This window comes from Erpetoichthys calabaricus, chromosome 16 (genome assembly GCF_900747795.2).
Source record: "Erpetoichthys calabaricus chromosome 16, fErpCal1.3, whole genome shotgun sequence".
NCBI classification, from domain to species: domain Eukaryota; kingdom Metazoa; phylum Chordata; class Cladistia; order Polypteriformes; family Polypteridae; genus Erpetoichthys; species Erpetoichthys calabaricus.
Genome location: NC_041409.2, coordinates 92,164,115 through 92,185,358, shown reverse-complemented (window position 1 = coordinate 92,185,358; position 21,244 = coordinate 92,164,115). Strand labels below are relative to the sequence as shown.

Genomic DNA, 21,244 nt, shown 5'->3' with positions numbered 1-21,244 from the left:
AGTGCCCAGGTTGTTCAGTGGCAGCACCACTTGGGTACCGTTGGTTTGACTTTGTGTTGCTCATGGAATCCCGAATGAGGCACAAAATCTGTTTAGAGGTACAGTGGAACCTCGGTTCACGAACGTCTCGGTACACGTACAACTCGGTTTACGACCAAAAAGTTCGCCAAACTTTTGCCTCGGTTCACGACCACACACTCTGTATACGAACAAGCCAGTTTCCCTTTTGTTTTGCGCACGCTGATGATTTCCGCACGTGTTGCATTGTTCTCGGTCAGACGTGAACTGCTGAACTGCTGCAATGTAAGAGAGAGAGAGAGAGAGAGCAGGCAGGCTCGTGTGCTGATGAGAGAGAGAGAGAGAGAGAGAGAGAGAGAGAGAGAGAGAGAGAGAGAGAGAGCAGGCAGGCTCCTGTGCTGATGAGAGAGAGAGAGAGAGCAGGCAGACTCGTGTGCTGATGAGAGAGAGAGAGAGAGAGAGAGCAGGCAGACTCGCGTGCTGATGAGAGAGAGAGAGAAAGAGAGCAGGCAGACTCGCGTGCTGATGAGAGAGAGAGAGAGAGAGAGAGAGAGCAGGCAGACTCACGTGCTAGAGAGAGAGAGAGAGAGAGCAGGCAGGCTCGTGTGCTGATGAGAGAGAGAGAGAGCAGGCAGGCTCGTGTGCTGATGAGAGAGAGAGAGAGAGAGAGAGCAGGCAGGCTCGCGTGCTAGAGAGAGAGAGAGAGCAGGTAGGCTTGTGTGCTGATGAGAGAGAGAGAGAGAAAGAGAGCAGGCAGACTCGTGTGCTGATGAGAGAGAGAGAGAGCAGGCAGGCTCGTGTGCTGATGAGAGAGAGAGAGAGAGAGAGAGAGAGAGAGAGAAAGAGAGCAGGCAGACTCGTGTGCTGATGAGAGAGAGAGAGAGAGAGAGAGAGCAGGCAGACTCGTGTGCTGATGAGAGAGAGAGAGAGAGAGAGCAGGCAGACTCGTGTGCTGATGAGAGAGAGAGAGAGCAGGCAGGCTCGTGTGCTGATGAGAGAGAGAGAGAGAGAGAGAGAGAGAGAGCAGGCAGACTCGTGTGCTGATGAGAGAGAGAGAGAGAGAGAGAGAGCAGGCAGGCTTGCGTGCTGATGAGAGAGAGAGAGAGAGAGAGAGAGAGAGCAGGCAGACTCGTGTGCTGATGAGAGAGAGAGAGAGAGAGAGAGAGAGCAGGCAGGCTTGCGTGCTGATGAGAGAGAGAGAGAGAGAGAGAGAGCAGGCAGACTCGTGTGCTGATGAGAGAGAGAGAGAGCAGGCAGGCTCATGTGCTGATGAGAGAGAGAGAGAGAGCAGGCAGGCTCGTGTGCTGATGAGAGAGAGAGAGAGAGCAGGCAGGCTCGTGTGCTGATGAGAGAGAGAGAGAGAGAGAGAGCAGGCAGGCTCGCGTGCTAGAGAGAGAGAGAGGGAGAGAGAGCAGGCAGGCTCGCGTGCTAGAGAGAGAGAGAGAGCAGGTAGGCTCGTGTGCTGATGAGAGAGAGAGAGAGAGAGAGAGCAGGCAGGCTCGCGTGCGAGAGAGAGAGAGAGGGAGAGAGAGCAGGCAGGCTCGCGTGCTAGAGAGAGAGAGAGAGCAGGCAGGCTCGTGTGCTGATGAGAGAGAGAGAGAGAGCAGGCAGGCTTGTGTGCTGATGAGAGAGAGAGAGAGCAGGAAGGCTCGTGTGCTGATGAGAGAGAGAGAGAGAGAGAGAGAGCAGGCAGACTCGTGTGCTGATGAGAGAGAGAGAGAGAGAGCAGGCAGACTCGTGTGCTAGAGAGAGAGAGAGAGCAGGCAGACTCGTGTGCTGATGATAGAGAGAGAGAGAGAGAGAGAGAGAGAGAGAGCAGGCAGGCTTGTGTGCTGATGAGAGAGAGAGAGAGAAAGAGAGCAGGCAGACTCGCGTGCTGATGAGAGAGAGAGAGAGAGAGAGAGAGAAAGAGAGCAGGCAGACTCGTGTGCTGATGAGAGAGAGAGAGAGAGAGCAGGCAGACTCGTGTGCTGATGAGAGAGAGAGAGAGAGAGAGAGAGAGAGAGAGAGAGCAGGCAGACTCGTGTGCTGATGAGAGAGAGAGAGAGAGAGAGAGAGAGAGCAGGCAGACTCGTGTGCTGATGAGAGAGAGAGAGAGAGAGCAGGCAGGCTCGTGTGCTGATGAGAGAGAGAGAGAGAGAGAGAGAGAGCAGGCAGACTCGTGTGCTGATGAGAGAGAGAGAGAGAGAGAGAGAGAGAGAGAGAGCAGGCAGACTCGTGTGCTGATGAGAGAGAGAGAGAGAGAGAGAGAGAGAGAGAGAGAGAGAGCAGGCAGACTCGTGTGCTGATGAGAGAGAGAGAGAGAGAGAGAGAGAGAGAGCAGGCAGACTCGTGTGCTGATGAGAGAGAGAGAGAGAGAGAGAGAGAGAGAGAGAGAGAGAGAGAGCAGGCAGACTCGTGTGCTGATGAGAGAGAGAGAGAGGGCGTGCAGCTAAGCAGGGAGCCTGGGTGTTTCTCAGTGTTATTGAATGTTTTTTACATTTAGTTTACTATTACACTGTGCATTCTATGGTGTAATTAACTATATTTGTGCTTAAAAATATTTTTAAAAATATATTTACATACAGTTCGTACGGTCTGGAACGGATTAATTGTATTTACATACAATCCTATGGGGGAAATTGCTTCGGTTCACGACCAATTCGGTTTACGACCAGAGGTTTGGAACGAATTATGGTCGTGAACCGAAGTTCCACTGTACTTCATTATAAATAAACTCTTCTTTCAATCTGCCTGAGGTTTGAGGTGCTGTTATGCCCCCTACAGGTCACTTTCTTTATCAGACAGCAGCTCCAAAAAGGGAGATCACACTAGCACAGCACAATACACCGATTCCTTTATCTCTCTTTCTGTGTCCATTACTGCTATATCACCACCAACCGCTATGAAGTAAGGGATCGGCGTTACTGTTAGGATTAGCAGTCTTTGTTCATTTTTCAAAGCTTTCCTTGGATGGATTTTAAATTAAGTGAACTTGAAGGTGTCTAAAAAATAACATTTTTTTCTCACTTTAAGATGAAAAGTGGAAATATTTACCATCTTGCCGCGATGCCATTTTTGATGATGTCAGCTGTTACCATGGTGATTTATCCCAGAACCACCCAGGAGTGCTCCATGGGTGTGGTTGTTTGCTTAAGTTGGCCCTTTTCAGGAAAGCATTCAGGCCGCCAGCATATTTGCCCCAAGGTCAGAGCTCCTGGCTACTGCCCACCATGCTAGAATCTGGGCATGGCTGTCAAGCACACAGAGCCCGCCACTATAACAGGTGTGATTTTTGTCTTATTTTGTCGGAGCAAATCTTGAATTAGGTGCACTGAGTGGCAGGGAGTGTCATGTAACACGACGGGCTTCATAGCTTTGTGCCGCCTGCTGCCTCCAACTTGCTAAGGTTACGTAAATGAAGGCGATGACTGAAAATCACTGGAAAGGTCATCTAATGTGACATGGCCTTTAAGTGTGCAGATGTTTTTAAAATTTGTATGGGTCTGGATTTCTGTCTTTGAAAGTTCACAAGCAAATTTCATGAACATTTAGAGAAAGCGTTTTTACTTGTCATTGCCCAACAAAGCCAAGTCATCAAGAAGAAAACAAACAAGCACCAGATTTCCTTGGTGTGTCCTCAGTTTCAGAGAGGAGGTGATTCAGGTCCAGGTCTCCGAGTAGAATAGTCATGTTGGCCAAAGCTGCTTTTTTAAGGGGTGAAGTGCCATTCACCTGTCTGCATTGTGTCAGGGGCTCAAATCAGCCAAGCTCTTCGCCATTAGTGCAGCATCACCTCCTCACGCCAGTGCAGATCACACAACCAAAAAAAACGTGTCGAGGGCACGCGGAACGCATTCACATTCATGCCCAGCTTGGAAATCAATATGTGGTTTCTTTCACTACGCAGCAGCACTGTAGTCCATTGAAAACGGTCTCTGCCAGCCAATGCAGTGGTAGGGCTGCTTGTCTTCGTGTCTCCCCATTCAGAGATCAGGTGGTGATACGCACCACCAAATCAATAATAGATTTTTAGGGTGTCAGTGGTCTTACAGACTCCAAACACTTAACAAACATGCGGAGAGCACACTGTGTGGTGTAATAAAAGACAGGGCTTGGGTAAGAGATGCAGGGGCCTGAGGGATAACAACACCAACAACCACATTTATTCGTAGACCAGGGATCGCCAACTCCGGTCCTGGAGGACCACCGTGGCTGCAGGTTTTCATTAGAACCCTTTTCTTAATGGGTGACTTGTTTGCCTTGCTAATTAACTTCTTGTGAATTCATTTTAAATTGAATTTCTTTATTAAGATTTGCTCGCCTGAATTGCTTCATTTCTTTCCTTAAATGGCATCCAAACAGAAATGAAATGTGAGGTGAGGGAGCCGACAGAAGAGCAGCTAAGTCAGAGTCTCAAACTCCAACCAGCTGCTTAATGAGGCGCCGATTCTTGTCGTTCATTAAACTCGTTCTTTAATTCCAGGTCTTGTTGCTGCTCTCATTGTGCAATAGCAGACATTTCCAAAATTGTTGATTTTCTCTTTTCTAACAGCTCCGTTCAAATGTTTTGGAGATCCGAGTGCGACGATGCGTGTTCTCTTCAGGCTCCCAACATCCTAATGGGGGCCCTGAACCCAACACCGTCAGTAATGTCACCGAGTTGAGCTGACAAATCTCACATGGAGCCAGGGGATGTATTCAAAAGGTGAAGACGTGCTTTTATTAAAACAATCAAAAAGTGCAGTGTCCAAAGTTCCATAAATAAATCCATAAAATAAAGGTTCAGTGAGGATAAAAACCAACAATAAATAAATCCATAAAACACGAGGTTAATATGTGCGGTAGTTAAAACGCAGTCTCTCCGTACTCTCCAGCCCTCCTCCCACTGCACCTTCTGCTCCACGGAGAACCAACAACCTGCACGAGCTCCTTCAGTTAACCTTCGTCTTGGCCCCCAATCAGGATGTCACTACCACACCGCCAAGGTCAACTGTCCTCCCTCGATCCTTCGCGCACCCGCAGTCGCTCCTCAGATCCTTCGGAAGCACCTCTCCTGCTCACCCCACTCACTCATAAATTCAGTGGGGCGAAATGGCCCCCAGAGCGCATCAGCATAACGCTCCTTCGCGGGGCCCCAGCTCATGGCGTCTCCACCTTCCAGGTGTCCGGATCTTCACCCCCTGACTGCTGTTTTTCCGACCTTTTACCGCATCCGTCTCCGCCCGTGTGTGTGTGCGTGCGTGTGCGTGCGTGCGCGTGCCCGCCCCTCCCTCTCTCTCTCTCATTTATATCCCCCTTCCTCTCGTATACCTCCGTCTATATATATGTTACGGCCAAAACCCGAAATTGGCCAAATCGGGAAATGGCCAATGTCCGATCTTTTCCTCGATTTCGGGATTTGGCCAGCCAGTTTGCGAAATGGCATGGGGCGATCGGCCAAAGTCGGAAGGAAAAGGGCATGAGCAGCGATTTGTTGCGCACTTAGTAGTGCAATTGCGTTGAGTGTAGCCTTGGCGGCTCATGTTCAGAAAGCGGACGCCACTTGGTTGTTTCACAATAATTAAGATCAGGTATATAAGTAGATTTCACATTTCTGTTATCATTTTAGCAATAAAATAGTGACTTAACATCAGGGACCTATTTTATTGACCTTAAGGTTAGTGTTTGGGCGAGGGGAAGGCCGTCTCAAGTGGCGTCCGCTTTGCTGAACAAGACCCGCCTTGAGCAGTTTCTTGTGCAGAATGGAAAACTCACTTCTGAATCTGCATCTGAAAATTTTTAAGCATCTTCGCACCTTGAGCGGACAGTCTTACATCAGCACATCGGATTTTGACCAGGGAGTTCTCGTCACTTCGCGAAATGGCTGGCCAAAGTAGCATATATGCTGGGCATTTCTAGTACTTCGGACTTTGGCCACACCTCGCGGCCAAAATGCGAAATGGCCGGTCAATTCGGGAACTGGTTGAACTTCGGGTTTTGGCCGTAACATATACACACCTACGGGTGCCTCCATGGGCGCAGCGCCTTAATTACACGCCGCAGGAAGCCAATGAGACAAACAAGAACGACCGCACCCACAAGTGCAGGTGCGACTCGCTCCGATCGCCTCATTAACTCCCCGCGGTGTTTAATTTGTCGGCCACTTTTTGCCAGCCATCTTTTCTGGTTTTTGCTGCTTTTGCAGTGTTACCCCTTGTGCATATTAAATCTTGAAATTCTTCATGTCCTTTGAATAAAAGGTCCTGCTCCCCGTGTGTGAAAAAAAAAAAATGCGCCCATTCTTTTGTCATTTTGTTACAGCCTATCAAAGACTTGCTGATCATGTTTTCTAGACTCAATATATTTGGGCTTTTCACTCAGCGCGGGCGCGCACATTCATCTCGGATGATTAGATCCAGCTCGACTAATCTACTACACGGCTACGTTTGAAAAACCGACTTATCCAGGATGAGTTTCACTGACATTAACTCATCCAAGATGAGGCACCTGATCTCGGATGATTTAAGCGACGTACAGAAAATACCCCCAAGTTGTTTTGGCTCATTTTGTATCTCGTTATTGTTTGGCTGCTAATTAAGGAAAAAGAAACAATGAAGGGGTCTGAGTCTTCGAGAGCAACTCAATTAAAATGAACTCAAAAGAAGTGAATTAGCAGCAACAACAGGTCACTCATTAAGAAAAGGGTGAGAATGAACACCTGCAGTGGTCCTCCAGGACTGGAGCTCTAGAACAGGTGTCACCAACTCCAGTGTCATCTGATCGGTCCCCTACAGCAGCATTCGCTTGTGTGTGGGGGGAGGGATTGTGTTCAAAAAATGCTTTAGTTGCCTTCAACTGCATCAGAGTTGTTTCATTTAAAATTCATTGTGGTGATGTACAGAACCAAAATTAGAAAAAAGTGGTCCTAACTGTACAGTTAAGGGGTCTTATTCCAAAAGCGGACGCCACTTCTTTTTATGATTAGGCACCTACTCTAAATTTTTAAGATTAGGGGACCTGGTGTAGCTGCCCTTACCCCCACGAACCTTAAGTTCAGGGTTTGTAGTAGGGGTAGGCCAGTCTAAAACAAAGACCAAGAAGGAGGTGGCGTCCGCTTTCTGAACAAGACCCCAGTTAAGATCACAATTAGTATTCCCCTATTAGAAATAGAACATTTTTCTACATTTATGTCGAATTTTAACATAATCGTTCTAACTTTACAAAGTAAAGCATCCATCAGTGTATTAACCTCCAGCTGGTGGTACATTTTTATTCAACTTGTATATTGCTGTATAACAACTTTATTGAAAATTGAGGTGGTCAAAATTATTAGCCCCATGTGAATCTGTCAGGAAGCATAGTAATAAAGATTAAATGTTCTGGTGTTAAACCACACCTGAACCCCATATTAGCAACGGGCACCCTAATAAATGAGACTGAAATGAGCAGGGCAAATGATACTTAAAGGTAAGACTGAGAGGCACCACGCTTACATTCGTGGCAAAATGTTATTTCGTCGTGCCAAAAACCAACAAAACAAGTGTGGACCTCAGAGAAAAGATCGTGGATGCTCACCTTAACGCTGGTCCAGACCCGCTGAACGTTGCATCACTGCCAGAATACGAAGTGACCCATTCAGTCAGAAACACACCCGGGTGTGGTCACAAGCACAAGACTTCAAAAGACTCTGGAGAGGAAAATAATCAGAGATGCAAAGAAGAACCCCCAGATCACTGCAAAGGCCATTGTCACCAAACTGGCCTCTTCTGGACTTGAAGTCTCAAAAAAGGGCTCTTCGTTGGCCAAGGAATACTCCATTGCTCTCACAGCGACGTATCAAAGCAAGACTGAAGTTTGCCCAGGACCATCTGAAACGTGGGGATGAATTTTTGGAAGTCTGTCCTTTGGTCTGATGAGACAAAACTGGAGCTGTTTGGGCACATGGATTCATCTTTTGTTTGGTTAAGGTAGGGAGAGGCCTTCAACCCTAAAGACACAGTTAAACATAGTGGTAGGAATGTAATGCTGTGGGGCTGTTTTGCAACTTCAGGCACAGGAATCTCGTTCGGGTACGTGGCATAATGAAGAAAGAAGATTATGTTGACGTTATAAAGGATCATTTGAAGAAATCTGCTGCCAGTCTGGCTTTGAGTTCATCGCTGGGTCTTTCAGCAAGATGACGGCCTAAAGCAGATATCACACTTGGTCCTGAACTTTTTGAGGAACACCAAAATCAAGTTCTTGGATGGGCCGTGTCAAAGCCCAGATCTCCATCATATTGAGAATCTTTGTCGAGAGCCCAGAGTTAAGGTCCATGGAGGAGCAATTTTCCATGGAGGAATGGCGTGAAGATCCCTCAGGGGACTTGTGCAAACCTTGTGAGAAACGACAGTAAGAGGTTGCTCTCAGTTGTGACTCAGGAGGGGTACAGCTATTGACTATTCATTGTTGGAGGGTGCCATGCTTTTTGTGTGTCAGTTAAGTGCGTCAGTAAAATACTTTCACCAGACTTCTTGGAAATTGGGTCCTAATTTCTTTGGGAAGCGATTCTCGTAACCTCTTTAAATTTTAGTCATTTCTCTTAGAAAGATTAACGGTTTCGTTCAATTTTGGACATGGGGCTAATAATTAGGACATTGACTGTAACTCTTCATTGATGGACACTCTGAAGACAACATGGAAAGCCACAATTCTAAATCAGTAAATGTTAGCAAGCGTTCTTGGAGTACTGCTCCTGAATCCCCTCTGCATGCGTTACAGTGGTGAGGACAACACGTGAGGCATGGCAGCCATGAGTTGTTTTGCATAGAGGTGACTCTCTGGCATGACTTTAATCATTTGTGGTGGTGGCGGGGGGGTCCATTAAAATTACTTTCCACAGAGCCCTGGTCGACATCTTGCGCCATCAGTCTACGCCTTCAGAGCATGGAGAGAGGAACAACAGCACCGTGCTGGGGTCTTCAAGCCAGGATACTGGAAGTTCACATCCTCCGAAGAACCTCTACACTCCTGCACTTCCGAGTAAAGACAATCGAAGTAAGACTCTCCTGTTTATTTATTTACTTTACCAGAATACTGGAAATGAACCTTTAACCCCCTAAATTACGCCGCTTGCCGTCATTTGTGTTTCACTTTTTCCTTAGGGGGGCAGATGGGGCGTCTTGTAAGTTTTCACGCAGTCTCCGTCGCACTCATTACTATCTTCAGCACCCCACTCTGTCAGTCTGCACCAGCTTTCTAAGATCTGTTTGTTCCATCTGAGTTCTGAGTGGACCTCTGTCTTCTGTCTGTGTCTCTATCCCTCACCTACTTCTACTGTTTTAAGAGAACAGGATTTTTTGAGGACCTGCTGCTCGGCCCTGTCTGTTTGTCTGTTGTGGTGGGACCACAATCATATATGGAGACCATGTCCCCCACCTGCATACTTTCCTTTATCAGAGGTCCGTGTCTCTGTTAGAAGCCCTCTGTCACTCATTTATGTTTTCTGAAGACGCATTTCTCTGTCCTCCTCTCTCAGTACGCTTCCTTTCCATTGAGTCTCCAAACACACAGTTCATGACAGACCTCTTTGTCCATTCTGTCTCAGGGTGATGTTGTTGGTACCCCCTAAGGCTCGGTCAAGGCTCCTCCATCACTCGCTCACCTCATACGGGACCCTCTGTGACTCAGCTATCTTCTGTGGGCATATACTGCGTATCATCTGTCACTCTTCTGGTTCCTGTTGTCCCTTTATCTTCTCTCATGGGGTGGGCGAGGACTCTTTCAGAAGCCATTATCTCTCTTCCTCCCTTTTCGTTCTGTCCCATTGCGTACCTCTCAAACGTGTATTTTTCTCCACTTTGCCCCTTTAACTTAATTGTCCTCTCTACAGAGCTTGTGCTGCCCATTCTACGTTCTCAGTGTCTTCTGTAGCCCCTGCCTGACCAGGGGTCTTCTGTTATCTCCTGTTTCCCTACATATCATCCATATATCTGTACCTGTCTTAGACTCACACTACCATCCCTCTGGAATCCATTTCTTATCTGTCTCTCCTTCACTGAAACTTCCCTTATTACATGAAAGCTCAGTGGCCTACGTATGTTGCTCATCATCTTCTGCTCTCTACAAACCTGCTGCTGCACCTCCATGTAGCTCCTATTTCTCTTAAGAGTTCCTGTGTCCATTCCTGCCCATTGGCTCCTCAATAACCCACCTTTTATACCTGCTTTAGGAACATCTCTCCATCCCTGTGTGTGGACCTTTCCTTTGTATTCTAACACTCCACTGTTCTCTGAAGTTTCTGCCTCTCTACTAAGCCTGTCACCCACCTCCCCACTATGGCTACATCCACACTGCATTTTTATTTAAAAAAAACCACGTCCTATGGACACGATGGTCACCAGACTCAAGTGGTACATCTTGTTGGTAGCCATCAGCAGCCATACCACATGCACTTCCGAGGAGGTCATCCACCTGGAGCTGTGCAGGTTCAGGCCCAGCCAGTACTTGGATGGGAGACCATCTAGGAAAAAGCTTGGGCTGCGCTTACCCTGTGGTCTGAATGTGGATCTCAATGCCCCAGTGCAGTGACGAGGACTCTGCTGTAAAAATGGCACAGTCCTTCACCCGAGACGTAAAACTGAGATCCTCACTCTCTGTGGTCATAAAAGATCCCTAGGGTGTATCCCAATGTCCTTGCTAAATTGTCCACCACAGCCTGGTCATTCTGGCCCCTTAATCATCCATCCATCCATTTTCCAACCCGCTGAATCCGAACACAGGGTCACGGGGGTCTGCTGGAGCCAATCCCAGCCAACACAGGGCACAAGGCAGGAACCAATCCCGGGCAGGGTGCCAACCCACCGCAGGACACACACAAACACACCCACGGGACAATTTAGAATCGCCAGTCCACCTAACCTGCATGTTTTTGGACTGTGGGAGGAAACCCACGCAGACGCGGGGAGAACATGCAAACTCCACACAGGGAGGACCCGGGAAGCGAACCCAGGTCCCCAGGTCTCCCAACTGCGAGGCAGCAGCACTACCCACTACGCCCCCTAATCATCCCCTACTATTTCTCTCTCACCACGTCATCACCTAACAGCTAATGTGTGGTCGGCATACTGGCGCAAAAATGGCTGCTGTTGCATCATCCAGGTGGGCGCTACACATTAGTGGTGGCTGAAGTGGCTTCCCACTCACTGACGCACTTTGAGTAGTGAGAAAAGCGCTACATAAATGTAAAGAATGATTATTATACTTTGGGAATGGGAGGAGTTTGTGCTGGAGGGTCTTGCAAGTGAACATTTTAGACTGGAACCTGTCTAACCCTTTCTGTGCGGGAGACCTAAGTTTAGTAAAGCGTGACGCCATATCGCTCTTGTCTGTGGCTTCCCCTATTGGCTTTCTTCAGAAGTCTCCGCCTCCTCCTCTCTCTGTCACACACCTCCGCCTCACGCTTACAGAAGCCTCCGTTTCTTTCTCATGGCCTTCTGCTGTCCTCCTTGTGCTGTTTAGCTGTCTTCCTCCCTCATATTTGTTTTATTGTCTATTGTAGTTATGTAGTCAATGAGGTCATTTGCTTCCTTTTTTTTTTTTTTTTTTACAGTTGGAAATATGCATCACAATTTCATCCATCTCTCCGGGCAGAGTCCAAAACACACTGGAACTATGGGTAAGTAAGCTCGTGCTTTTCTTTTAGAGTCCAAATGAACATCTGGATGTAGCAGAAATGTGGATGGATAAAGAGCATCCACCCCAGCAGAGCTCATTAATCTCGACTCTCTTAACGTTTCAAAAAAAATGATGAAGTCGAGATTTGAGGATCACCAAAGTGTTCTGTCTGGTAACGTAACCAGCGGTCTCTGTGTGAAGAACACATTTTGATTGTCACTGGCAAATTTACTCATAAAAAACTACGAATTTGTGCTCCTGTGTTCTTGCTGAGTAAAAAAAAAAGCATTTTAAAGTAACAGGTGGCACCCACCATATTAACTCCCTTCATAATTCTGAAAACGTCTGAAGGGCACTTTTTCTAAAATGGTAACTCAACTCCTTCAATCTCTCCTCCCACTCTCCTGGCCTACAGCTCTGGAATACGTCTAGATCAGGGGTCTCCAACACGGCGCCGGTAGATCACCAAAGGGTTAATGAATCCATCCATCCATTATCCAACCCGCTGAATCCAAACACAGGGGTCACGGGGGTCTGCTGGAGCCAATCCCAGCCAACACTGGGCACAAGGCAGGAACCAATCCCGGACAGGGCGCCAACTCACCGCAGGACACACACACACACCCCCACACACAAGCACACACTAGGTAACATTAAATTAAATGTTGTTAAAATCAACTGTGGTCTTGTTTTTTCTTGTGGGTGCTGCCATGTTGGCACAGATATTTTGACAGTTGCTGTGCCACTGTTAGGCAGGATTGACCAGGATTTAATGTGTTTAATCCACCCATCCATCCATTATCCAACCCGCTGAATCCAAACACAGGGTCACGAGGGTCTGCTGGAGCCAATCCCAGCCAACACAGGGCACAAGGCAGGAACCAATCCCGGGCAGGGTGCCAACCCACCGCAGGGGTTAATGAATCCTACATAAATTTGAAAACTTAATTAGTCAAATTAGGGGTGGGTGATCTTTCCAAAAAAATCATATCACGATCCACAATCTGAATTGCAATCTCTCTATTTTCAATGTGGCGTACGCTTAAGAGAATATCCGGACTCAAACTCGTCAAGACCGAAGTAACACTTTATTTTAAATATCAAACCAAGTTGAATTCAATTGTTCTCTTGTTCGCTAGCTAAGCGGAGTTAAGGTACACACCCCGAAGCTGGCGAGTGAGTGAGGAAGGCCCCCCTGTCCTCGGCCCGTTGTGTGCATCTCAGATTTGCACGAATAAATCTAACTCTGATACACAGCGAAGTGAAAGAAGTCACAAAATCAACCGGAATGTTCAAGCAAATTATAGAATAAAACCCGATGTAAATCCGTGAAGTAGTTCTCTCGTGAAAAGCGGACAGACATACAGACAGAGAGACATTGGATTTTATATATTACTAGTCATTTAGCCCGTTACAATAACGGGTGCTAGAACAGTACTGCATAAACATTAGTAGGAACAGTCTATATTAAATGGCAAGGGACTTTGACCTCATTCTTTTTGTTGGTCGTATTTTTCTTTCTTTCAGCCTTTCTTTTGTTGATGTTTACTTGCTGAGCTGACCGTTCTTCGTGGGCTGCCGCCGTGTATTGTGTGTCTTTAATTTTCTGTGACAGTAATACTGTCTTGTGCGTCCGCTGGCTTGTACCTCCATAATATACTTTTAATTTTCTGTGGCGGTAATACAGGCGTGCGCGTCGGTAATATGCCTTTAATTTTCTCTGACAGTAATACTGGCTTGTATGTGGCTGTAATATGCGTCACTGTATTGTGCACCTTTAATTTCTTCTCGCAGTAAAACTGGTTTGTATTTCCGTAAAACGCCTCTAACTCTCTCTGACAGTAATATTGCACATCGCACCGTGCCCCGCGCATGCGCACTTCACCAGAAGGCACCCACACACGGACACCTGGACGCACATAGGGATTTTATTAAAGACTAGTCATTTAGCCCGTTACAATAACGGGCGCTAGAACAGTAGTGCATAAACATTAGTAGAAACAGTCTATATTAAATGGCAAGGGACTTTGACCTCATTCTTTTTGTTGGTCGTATTTTTCTTTCAGCCTTTCTTTTGTTGATGTTTACTTGCTGAGCTGACCGTTCTTCGTGGGCTGCCGCCATGTATTGTGTGTCTTTAATTTTCTGTGACAGTAATACTGTCTTGTACGGCTCTATTCAATAAGGGCGCGTACATAATTTAGCTCAAATGGCTCTGGAATATGTGAAGAGCAACAGGTGCAGATCTTTATTTACGCGCGCCTTTATTCGCTGCGCCCAATTGAGGTCATCCTTTTGAGGCTCGCCTTTTTGTGCGCGCCCTTATTGAAGGATGCCGTCTTGTACGTCCGCTGGCTTGTTCGTCCGTAATATACGTCCGTACGTCCGTAATATACTTTTAATTTTCTCTGGCGGTAATACAGGCGTGCGCGTTGGTAATATGCCTTTAATCTCCTCTGACAGTAATACTAACTTGTATGTGGCTGTAATATGCGTCACTGTATTGTGTACCTTTAATTTCCTCCCTCAGTAATACTGGTTTGTATTTCCGTAAAACGCCTCTAACTTTCTCTGACAGTAATATCGCGCGCCGCACCGTGCCCCGCGCATGCGCACTTCACCAGAAGACACCCACACACGGACACCTGGACGCACATAGGGATTTTATTAAAGATGATACGAGTAACGGTGCACTGCATGATATCGTGCAGTGAATCCACTTGACATGAGCGTTCCTAGTTTTCATCCTCTTTACGTTTATCAGAGGTTGATGCGCTTGTTCCTTCCTGAGCAGCTCTTCTTCTCTCCACCCTAGCGGCCTGCTTCTTCTCTTCCGTCGTTGGCATCTTTTCGTGTTAAAACTGATTAAGTCAGTGTTCGAGTTGCAATTTCTTAGTACGTTTTCCTTAATTTTTCACTTAAGCTGGCACTTAACTGTTCAATCTGCCTCAAGAATGATTTAAGATATGAAGAGGTAGGGGAAGTGACGGCGAAGGTGGTAGGGATGAGAACGTCACCCGTACACATGTGCCGCACGGCCGCCCAGCTGCCCACTGCCGAGAGTTGATTCTACAATAAAATAAAATAAAAATAAAAAGAGGGATAACCTTAGAGGTCAATCATCACCCTCAGAGCGGACAGTAGACGTCATGTAGTATTTGTGTACCAAATTTCAGGTCAACAGGTCAAACGGTTTGTGAGCTTCAGGTGATTTAAAATCCTGGACAGACAAACGAAGAAGCATATTATATAAGAAGATATTAGTAAACCTTCAAAATAATGTGCAGTTAAAGTCTCAACAGCATTTCCGGAGCTTAGCAGAGCCTGATAACTATAAGAATCTTCACCAAGCAGCTCTGAACATGTCTGCTTTGTTTGGGTCTCCATAGGTCTGTGAGTCTGACATGAATGTCATGAAGTCAAAGATCAGAACAAGACGGACAGACGAACATTGAAACGACTCCATCAGAGTGAACCTCAGGGGCTCCACTCCACCACACACCTCAGTGCCAGTCATCTGACTCACTAAAACACACATCACACATGCGACTGGACCTGTGAATAAAGTGACATGTGACAAAATGACAAAGGAATAAGTCCGATCTGTGGATTTGGAATTGCATTGTTTTGTTTTGACAGCCTTCATGTTTTAATTCAATAGTGTGAAAGTCACTAGAAAATGCAGACAGACATATAAAATGCGGGCAGAACGCTGGCTCAGACTAGCACCAGCCCCCTAAACCCCTGAGAACACCAGTCTGGATTAAGCCAGCTGGAGAATGACCTAACATGACATTGGATCAGTCGGGTCATGAGGTGTATCATAAGAGTACACATTCAATAAAAAAATAAAAATAGGCCATAAAATACAGTTAATCTAGTAAATCCCCACAATGCTGATCATTCACGTGTTTTATAAGAATTCATTTATTTATCATGCTAACTATTTATTGTGTACACCAAGTGTTTGCCAACATATCTGCAGTTAAGGTGTTGCTCTGTATATTCCTTTTAGTCTAAAGGCTGATTAAATATTTTAAAACCTGTTGATTAACTGGGGAGACACGGTGGCACAGTGGGTAGTGCTGCTGCCTCTCAGTAGATAGATAGATAGATAGATAGATAGATAGATAGATAGATAGATAGATAGATAGATAGATAGATAGATAGATAGATAGATAGATAGATAGATAGATACTTTATTAATCCCAATGGGAAATTCACAAGGGTTCGCTTCCCAGGTCCTCCCTGCATGGAGTCTCCATGTTCTCCCCGTGTCTGCGTGGGTTTCCTCCCACAGTCCAAACACATGCAGGTTAGGTGGACTGGCGATTCTAAATTGTCCCGTGTGTGTGTGCTTGGTGTGTGTGCCCTGTGGAGGGCTGGCGCCCTGCCCGGGGTTTGTTCCCGCCTTGCACCCTGTGCTGGCTGGGATTGGCTCCAGCAGACCCCTGTGACCCTGTAGTTAGGATATAGCGGGTTGGAGAATGACTGACTGACTCACATACAAAATGCACTTGCAGGAGAACTAAATGCAAAATGTCCGTGACTGAAAACTGGTTTTGGCAGATACATCCATCCATCCATCCATTTTCCAACCCGCTGAATCCAAACACAGGGTCACGGGGGTCTGCTGGAGCCAATCCCAGCCAACACAGGGCACAAGGCAGGAACCAATCCCGGGCAGGGTGCCAACCCACTGCAGGACACACACACACACACACCAAGCACACACTAGAGACAATTTAGAATCGCCAGTCCACCTAACCTGCATGTCTTTGGACTGTGGGAGAAAACGTCATTCCTCTTGTCCATGTGACTCGGACGTACTTCCGGGGCGTAGGGCAAATAGTCGCTGCTCCTCCCTGCAGCGCCTTCTAGCGGCCCCCGTGGTATCCAGCAGGGCTGTAAAGGAAAACTCCAATGTCCTTAATTCCCTGCTGGCATTCGGGGCACCTCCATGCTGCAGGGAGGGCTTCATCTGGTGGCCTGGGGGTATTGGCCAGGATGAACGGCCGGCCATATATCACAATGGGTGATTCTAAACTGGACCTTCGTAAGTGTGTGTGTGTTCATGAGGATCTGCGCTGGCATCCCGAAGTTTGCTGGCTCAAATCCCCGTCACTGCCAAAAGAGATGCTACTCTGCTGGGCCCTTGAGCAAGGCCCTTAACCTTCAATTGCTCCAGGGGCGCTTTACAATGGGTGACCCTGCGCTCTGACCCCAAGGGGTATGCGAAAAGATGCATTTCACTGCATGTTGTCCTGTATAACTATGTATGTAACAAATAAATAAAGAATTATTATAATTAATGGATTGGCGTCTGTCCAGGTTAAGTGCCGGAATGCACCTGATGGCCGTGGTCTTGTTTGAAAAGAGCTGTAAGTAGGGCGTGACTTGAAAGAATCTCATGGTAAAAGTCTCTGTCTCGCCGGACTTCCTCATGGTAAAAGTCTCTGTCTCGCCGGACTTCCTCATGGTAAAAGTCTCTGTCTGTCTCTGTCTCGCCGGACTTCCTCATGGTAAAAGTCTCTGTCTCGCCGGACTTCCTCATGATAAAAGTCTCAGTCCCGCCGGACTTCCTCATGGTAAAAGTCTCTGTCTCGCCGGACTTCCTTCCAAAAAGTCTCTTCCAAAAGTCACGTCTTGTCCCAAGATTTTTTTATTATAATAGAGAAATATACTCTGCCAAAACACTGTGAAACTTCTCTTAAGACCACAGTTTGATGACTTGTAAATTTCATGCTGGTTCTCTTCAGTTTTTTGCCTTTACTCGGGCCAGACTGAGTGTTCATCCATTACAATCCTAATTTTGAAACTTTCACATTTCCCTTTTTCAGAGAGACTACCAAGGATGAACAACGCACAGCTGGCTTCAGGCACTCTACTTTCCAACAAGCATAACAACACGAGTGGAGGAGGCTCCTCATCACACCCTTTCTCGCACTCTTTATACAATTTGGCTCAACTTCCTCCCTCGTATGAAAGTGCGATGAAGCCAGAGATCAACCGCTACAGCTCCCTCAAGCGACTGGGTGAGCGTACGCTTCTACTGCTGGTACAAACTGGAAGATGGCAAGGACTTTGCTAGTCTTAACATAGCACAGCTGGCCGGCCCATCCGTTTGTTTCCAGTTGCTGTACAAATCGATTCTTCCATGCCCGATAACTGACTTGATTTCTTTTGTCTTTCTCCCACAGAAAAGGACCTCGACGACTCCTCTGGTTACTACACTTCAAAGCGTCGGGGAGGAACCAATGCGCCCCCCTCTTTCCACTCCTCGCAGCACCACCTGTACATTGGAGGGGGAGGGGACTACACTTTAGGGGGTCGTGGCACATTGCCCTTGCATGCTATGCGCCCTCGTATCCAACAGAACCCTTACCCTGCCACACTGCAACACCCCAACCTAGATACGTTGGTGTCATCCAAGCCCCCGCGCAGAGTCATGTCGCAGGACCAGCTCTTGGTTTTTGGCGAGGGAAACACCGTGCCCAATGTATCGAGTGTGCAAATGGGAACCCTGGGACGCCTGAATAAGAATCAGCAGCTGCAGCAGCAACAGCAACCGCAGCAGCAGCAGCAGATCCACCAGCCGTCCCAGTTCCAAAAGCACCAGAATCCTGCCCCTTACCCTTCCCAAACCCTACGGAAGTCCCACGAGCGGCTGTTGTCGCCAGACCGTGGCACTCTGCCACGACTCTCTGCCCACCAGAAAGCCCAGTCTCAGCAAAATGTCTGCGTCACCCCTTCGCTGGACCGTCACCACATGATCAAGATGAACTCTCATCCAACCTCGGGGAGGGAGGGACAGCAGCGTGCAGCGGATGTTGGCGCGCAGGCGCCAGGGATCTGGGGGGATGCCTTAGCAGGAGGGACGGGCACCCTGGGCCACAGTGCTCGCAGGATGGCCTTTGCTAACAAAAGGCAGAACACCATCGAGCAACTGCACTTCATCCCAGGGGGTAACCAGGGGGGAACCCAGAGCCGTCAGATGAGGACGGGAAGTAAGAATGAGGTGACAGTGTAAGAGAGGACAGAGTGGGCATATGGGAGGGTGGGGGGGGGTGGAGTGGGTGATGTCAAGGGAGAGGGGGTGGTGATGAAGGGTGGGGTGGGGGGGAAGTGGACTTTTAAAGGTATGTGGGGGGGAAAAGGGAGCGAGTGCTGAAGTACTCAGCCAATTCAAAGAGAAATCCTTTCAGCCATAATTTAGTGCCATATCAGAGGGAAGGAGTTGAAAAAGGGCGTAAATAACGTTATTTGATCATTTTATGGAGCCATAACTGAGAGAGTGAAAGGGGGGGGGTGGGGGGGGCAGAGCAGAAAACCCCCAATCTCTATCTCTCTCTCTCTCTGCTCTGCTCTGCTTTGGCGGCGCAGACATGGAGGGGCGTCCGGCTGGACTGTCTTCTCTCAAACCCGCCGTCAGTCTGTTTTCTTTGCTATGTTCAGTCATTCAAAGTTTTTCAACGAGCTTTATTAGATTTTGCAAATTGTTATTGATTTGTTTTTATCTGTTTCTTTCTTTTTTGGTTTCTTTTTTTTTTTTTTTGGAAAGGAAGACCGAGATCTTTTTCTTTTTTTTTAATTTCTATTCAGTGTTTTCAGTGAAGAGATTTACATTGAGAATGTCGTAAAGGGAGAATGGTGATGACCGTGCGGGCTGCTCTCATAGCGTACTTGCATGCAGTTTTTTCCGCAAACTGGCGATGAGGTCATTCTGTGATTGTGTGTGATCCAATCAGAGAGCTTCATATCGAAAAATACGTTCACTTTCTTTAAATGTGCTGGGAGCCGGGGAATGATCACCTTAGCAGGATCTTAACAAAAAGAGAAATATCTGGCAGTAACATGTGAGGCATCACAACTGGAGCAAAGCTCCGTAGAGACTCGACAACACCCTGCTGTGGGTGAAGGAGGGCAGCGGTGGTTTAAATAGCGCCGCTGTAGGGGCAGGAGTCTCCACTAATGGCAGTCCGTGAATGTGAACAAGCGCATCAAAACACATGCATTCTTCTTTTTTACCACCATTGCTAATTACCCCTTGGGACCTTAACCAAATGGGGGCGCCACTGAATCCCAAACTACAGTTACAGTAATGCCCAAGCACCATTCCGGGTTCAAATAAAGGATTTTTATCCGTCAACAACACACAAGCACCGGCCAAAAATGCACCAATACAAATTCACCATCCACCTCAGAGAGAATGTTGTCTACTGCCTCCTGACTCTTGACTTGATTTGACTTGAACTGTGCTTCTGGTGGCACGCCCAAGTCGTTCGGAGCATTTCACGGTCGTGCAGAAACCGGGGCAGTCCTCCCCTGGCAGCGATCTCTGGCGTTACCCAGAGACCCCAACAGAGCTGCGTTTCCAGACTCCAACTCCCATCCCACCCTGTGGCTGTCCTCATTGGGTTCAGCCCTGAGGTACTCTGCCACCCATTGTGTAGGCTGAATGAACTGCTGCTGATAAGCCCGTTCACCTAGTCCATCCATTATGACCACCTGGCCAGGCAAGAATCTATCCTTTATCCTGGCCTTCCTCCCTGGCACCTACAGGACAAATAAAGTTAGATAGATAGATATGAAAGGCACTATGTGATAGATAGATAATAATTCTTTGCATTTATATAGCGCTTTTCTCACTACTCAAAGTGCTCAGCAATTGCAGGTTAAGGGCCTAACAGAGCAGAGTCCCTTTTGGCATTTACGGGATTCAAACCGCCAACCTTCCGATTGCCAGTGCAGATCCCTAACCTCAGAGCCACCACTCTACCTAGACAGATAGATAGATAGATAGATAGATAGATAGATAGATAGATAGATAGATAGATAGATAGATAGATAGATAGATAGATAGATAGATAGATAGATAGATAGATAGATAGATAGATCTAAATTAGCCATCAACTAGCTACTTCCGTTTTTTACTTCCGACTAAAGCAAACCGGTGTCGGCGGTGATAACAACAACATTTATTTCTGGAGCACATTTTCATACAAACAATGGAGCTCAAAGGGCTTTACATGATAAAGAAAGAGCAAAAAGACAAAATAAATAAGAAAATAGAATAAGGGAACACTAATTAACGTAGAATAAAAGTAAGGTCCGATGGCCAGGGATGACAGAAAAAACAAACAAAAAAAATCCAGACGGCTGGAGAAAAAAAATAAAATCTGCAGGGGGTCCCAAGGCCACGAGACCACCCAGCCCCCTCTAGGCATTCTACCTGACATCAATGAGCTCAATCAGTCCTCGTGATATTCAGGGTTCTCATGGAAGAACTTGATGATGATGGTCCTGTGGACTTCATGTGGACTTCTGGCCTTTAATCTGTCAATGGAGGGACATCACAGTGCTTTGATCAGGTGGTGGAGGAGCAGATCGGCACCACAGAAAACCAGAAAAAGAACAGCAGAGAGAGTAGAGGTTAGTACGGATTACGGAGCCACCAGGAATGATAATGACAATTAATTGAATATACAGAGCATTAGGGTTAAACTAAAAAGAAGTTCTGAGAAAGCCATGCTAAAGTGATGTGATTTAGCAGTTTTATAAAGTGCTCCACTGTATCAGCCCAGTGAATTTCTATCGGTCAGCTCATATT

The 21,244-nt window shown here is 47.0% G+C and overlaps 1 protein-coding gene across 1 annotated transcript in view; it reads left to right on the top strand.

The window, feature by feature from the left end:
• The window catches only part of LOC114666627 (protein shisa-7), a 48,523-nt gene extending 29,814 nt beyond the window's left edge, over nucleotides 1-18,709 (top strand). Inside the window, exons 3-6 of the mRNA XM_028821554.2 lie at nucleotides 8,861-9,015; nucleotides 11,570-11,635; nucleotides 17,475-17,669; nucleotides 17,835-18,709. Of these exons, the coding sequence (XP_028677387.1) occupies nucleotides 8,861-9,015; nucleotides 11,570-11,635; nucleotides 17,475-17,669; nucleotides 17,835-18,664 (1,246 nt within the window). The 3' untranslated portion in view covers nucleotides 18,665-18,709. The remainder of the gene's footprint in view (nucleotides 1-8,860; nucleotides 9,016-11,569; nucleotides 11,636-17,474; nucleotides 17,670-17,834) is intronic.
• Nucleotides 18,710-21,244: the final 2,535 nt, after the last annotated feature.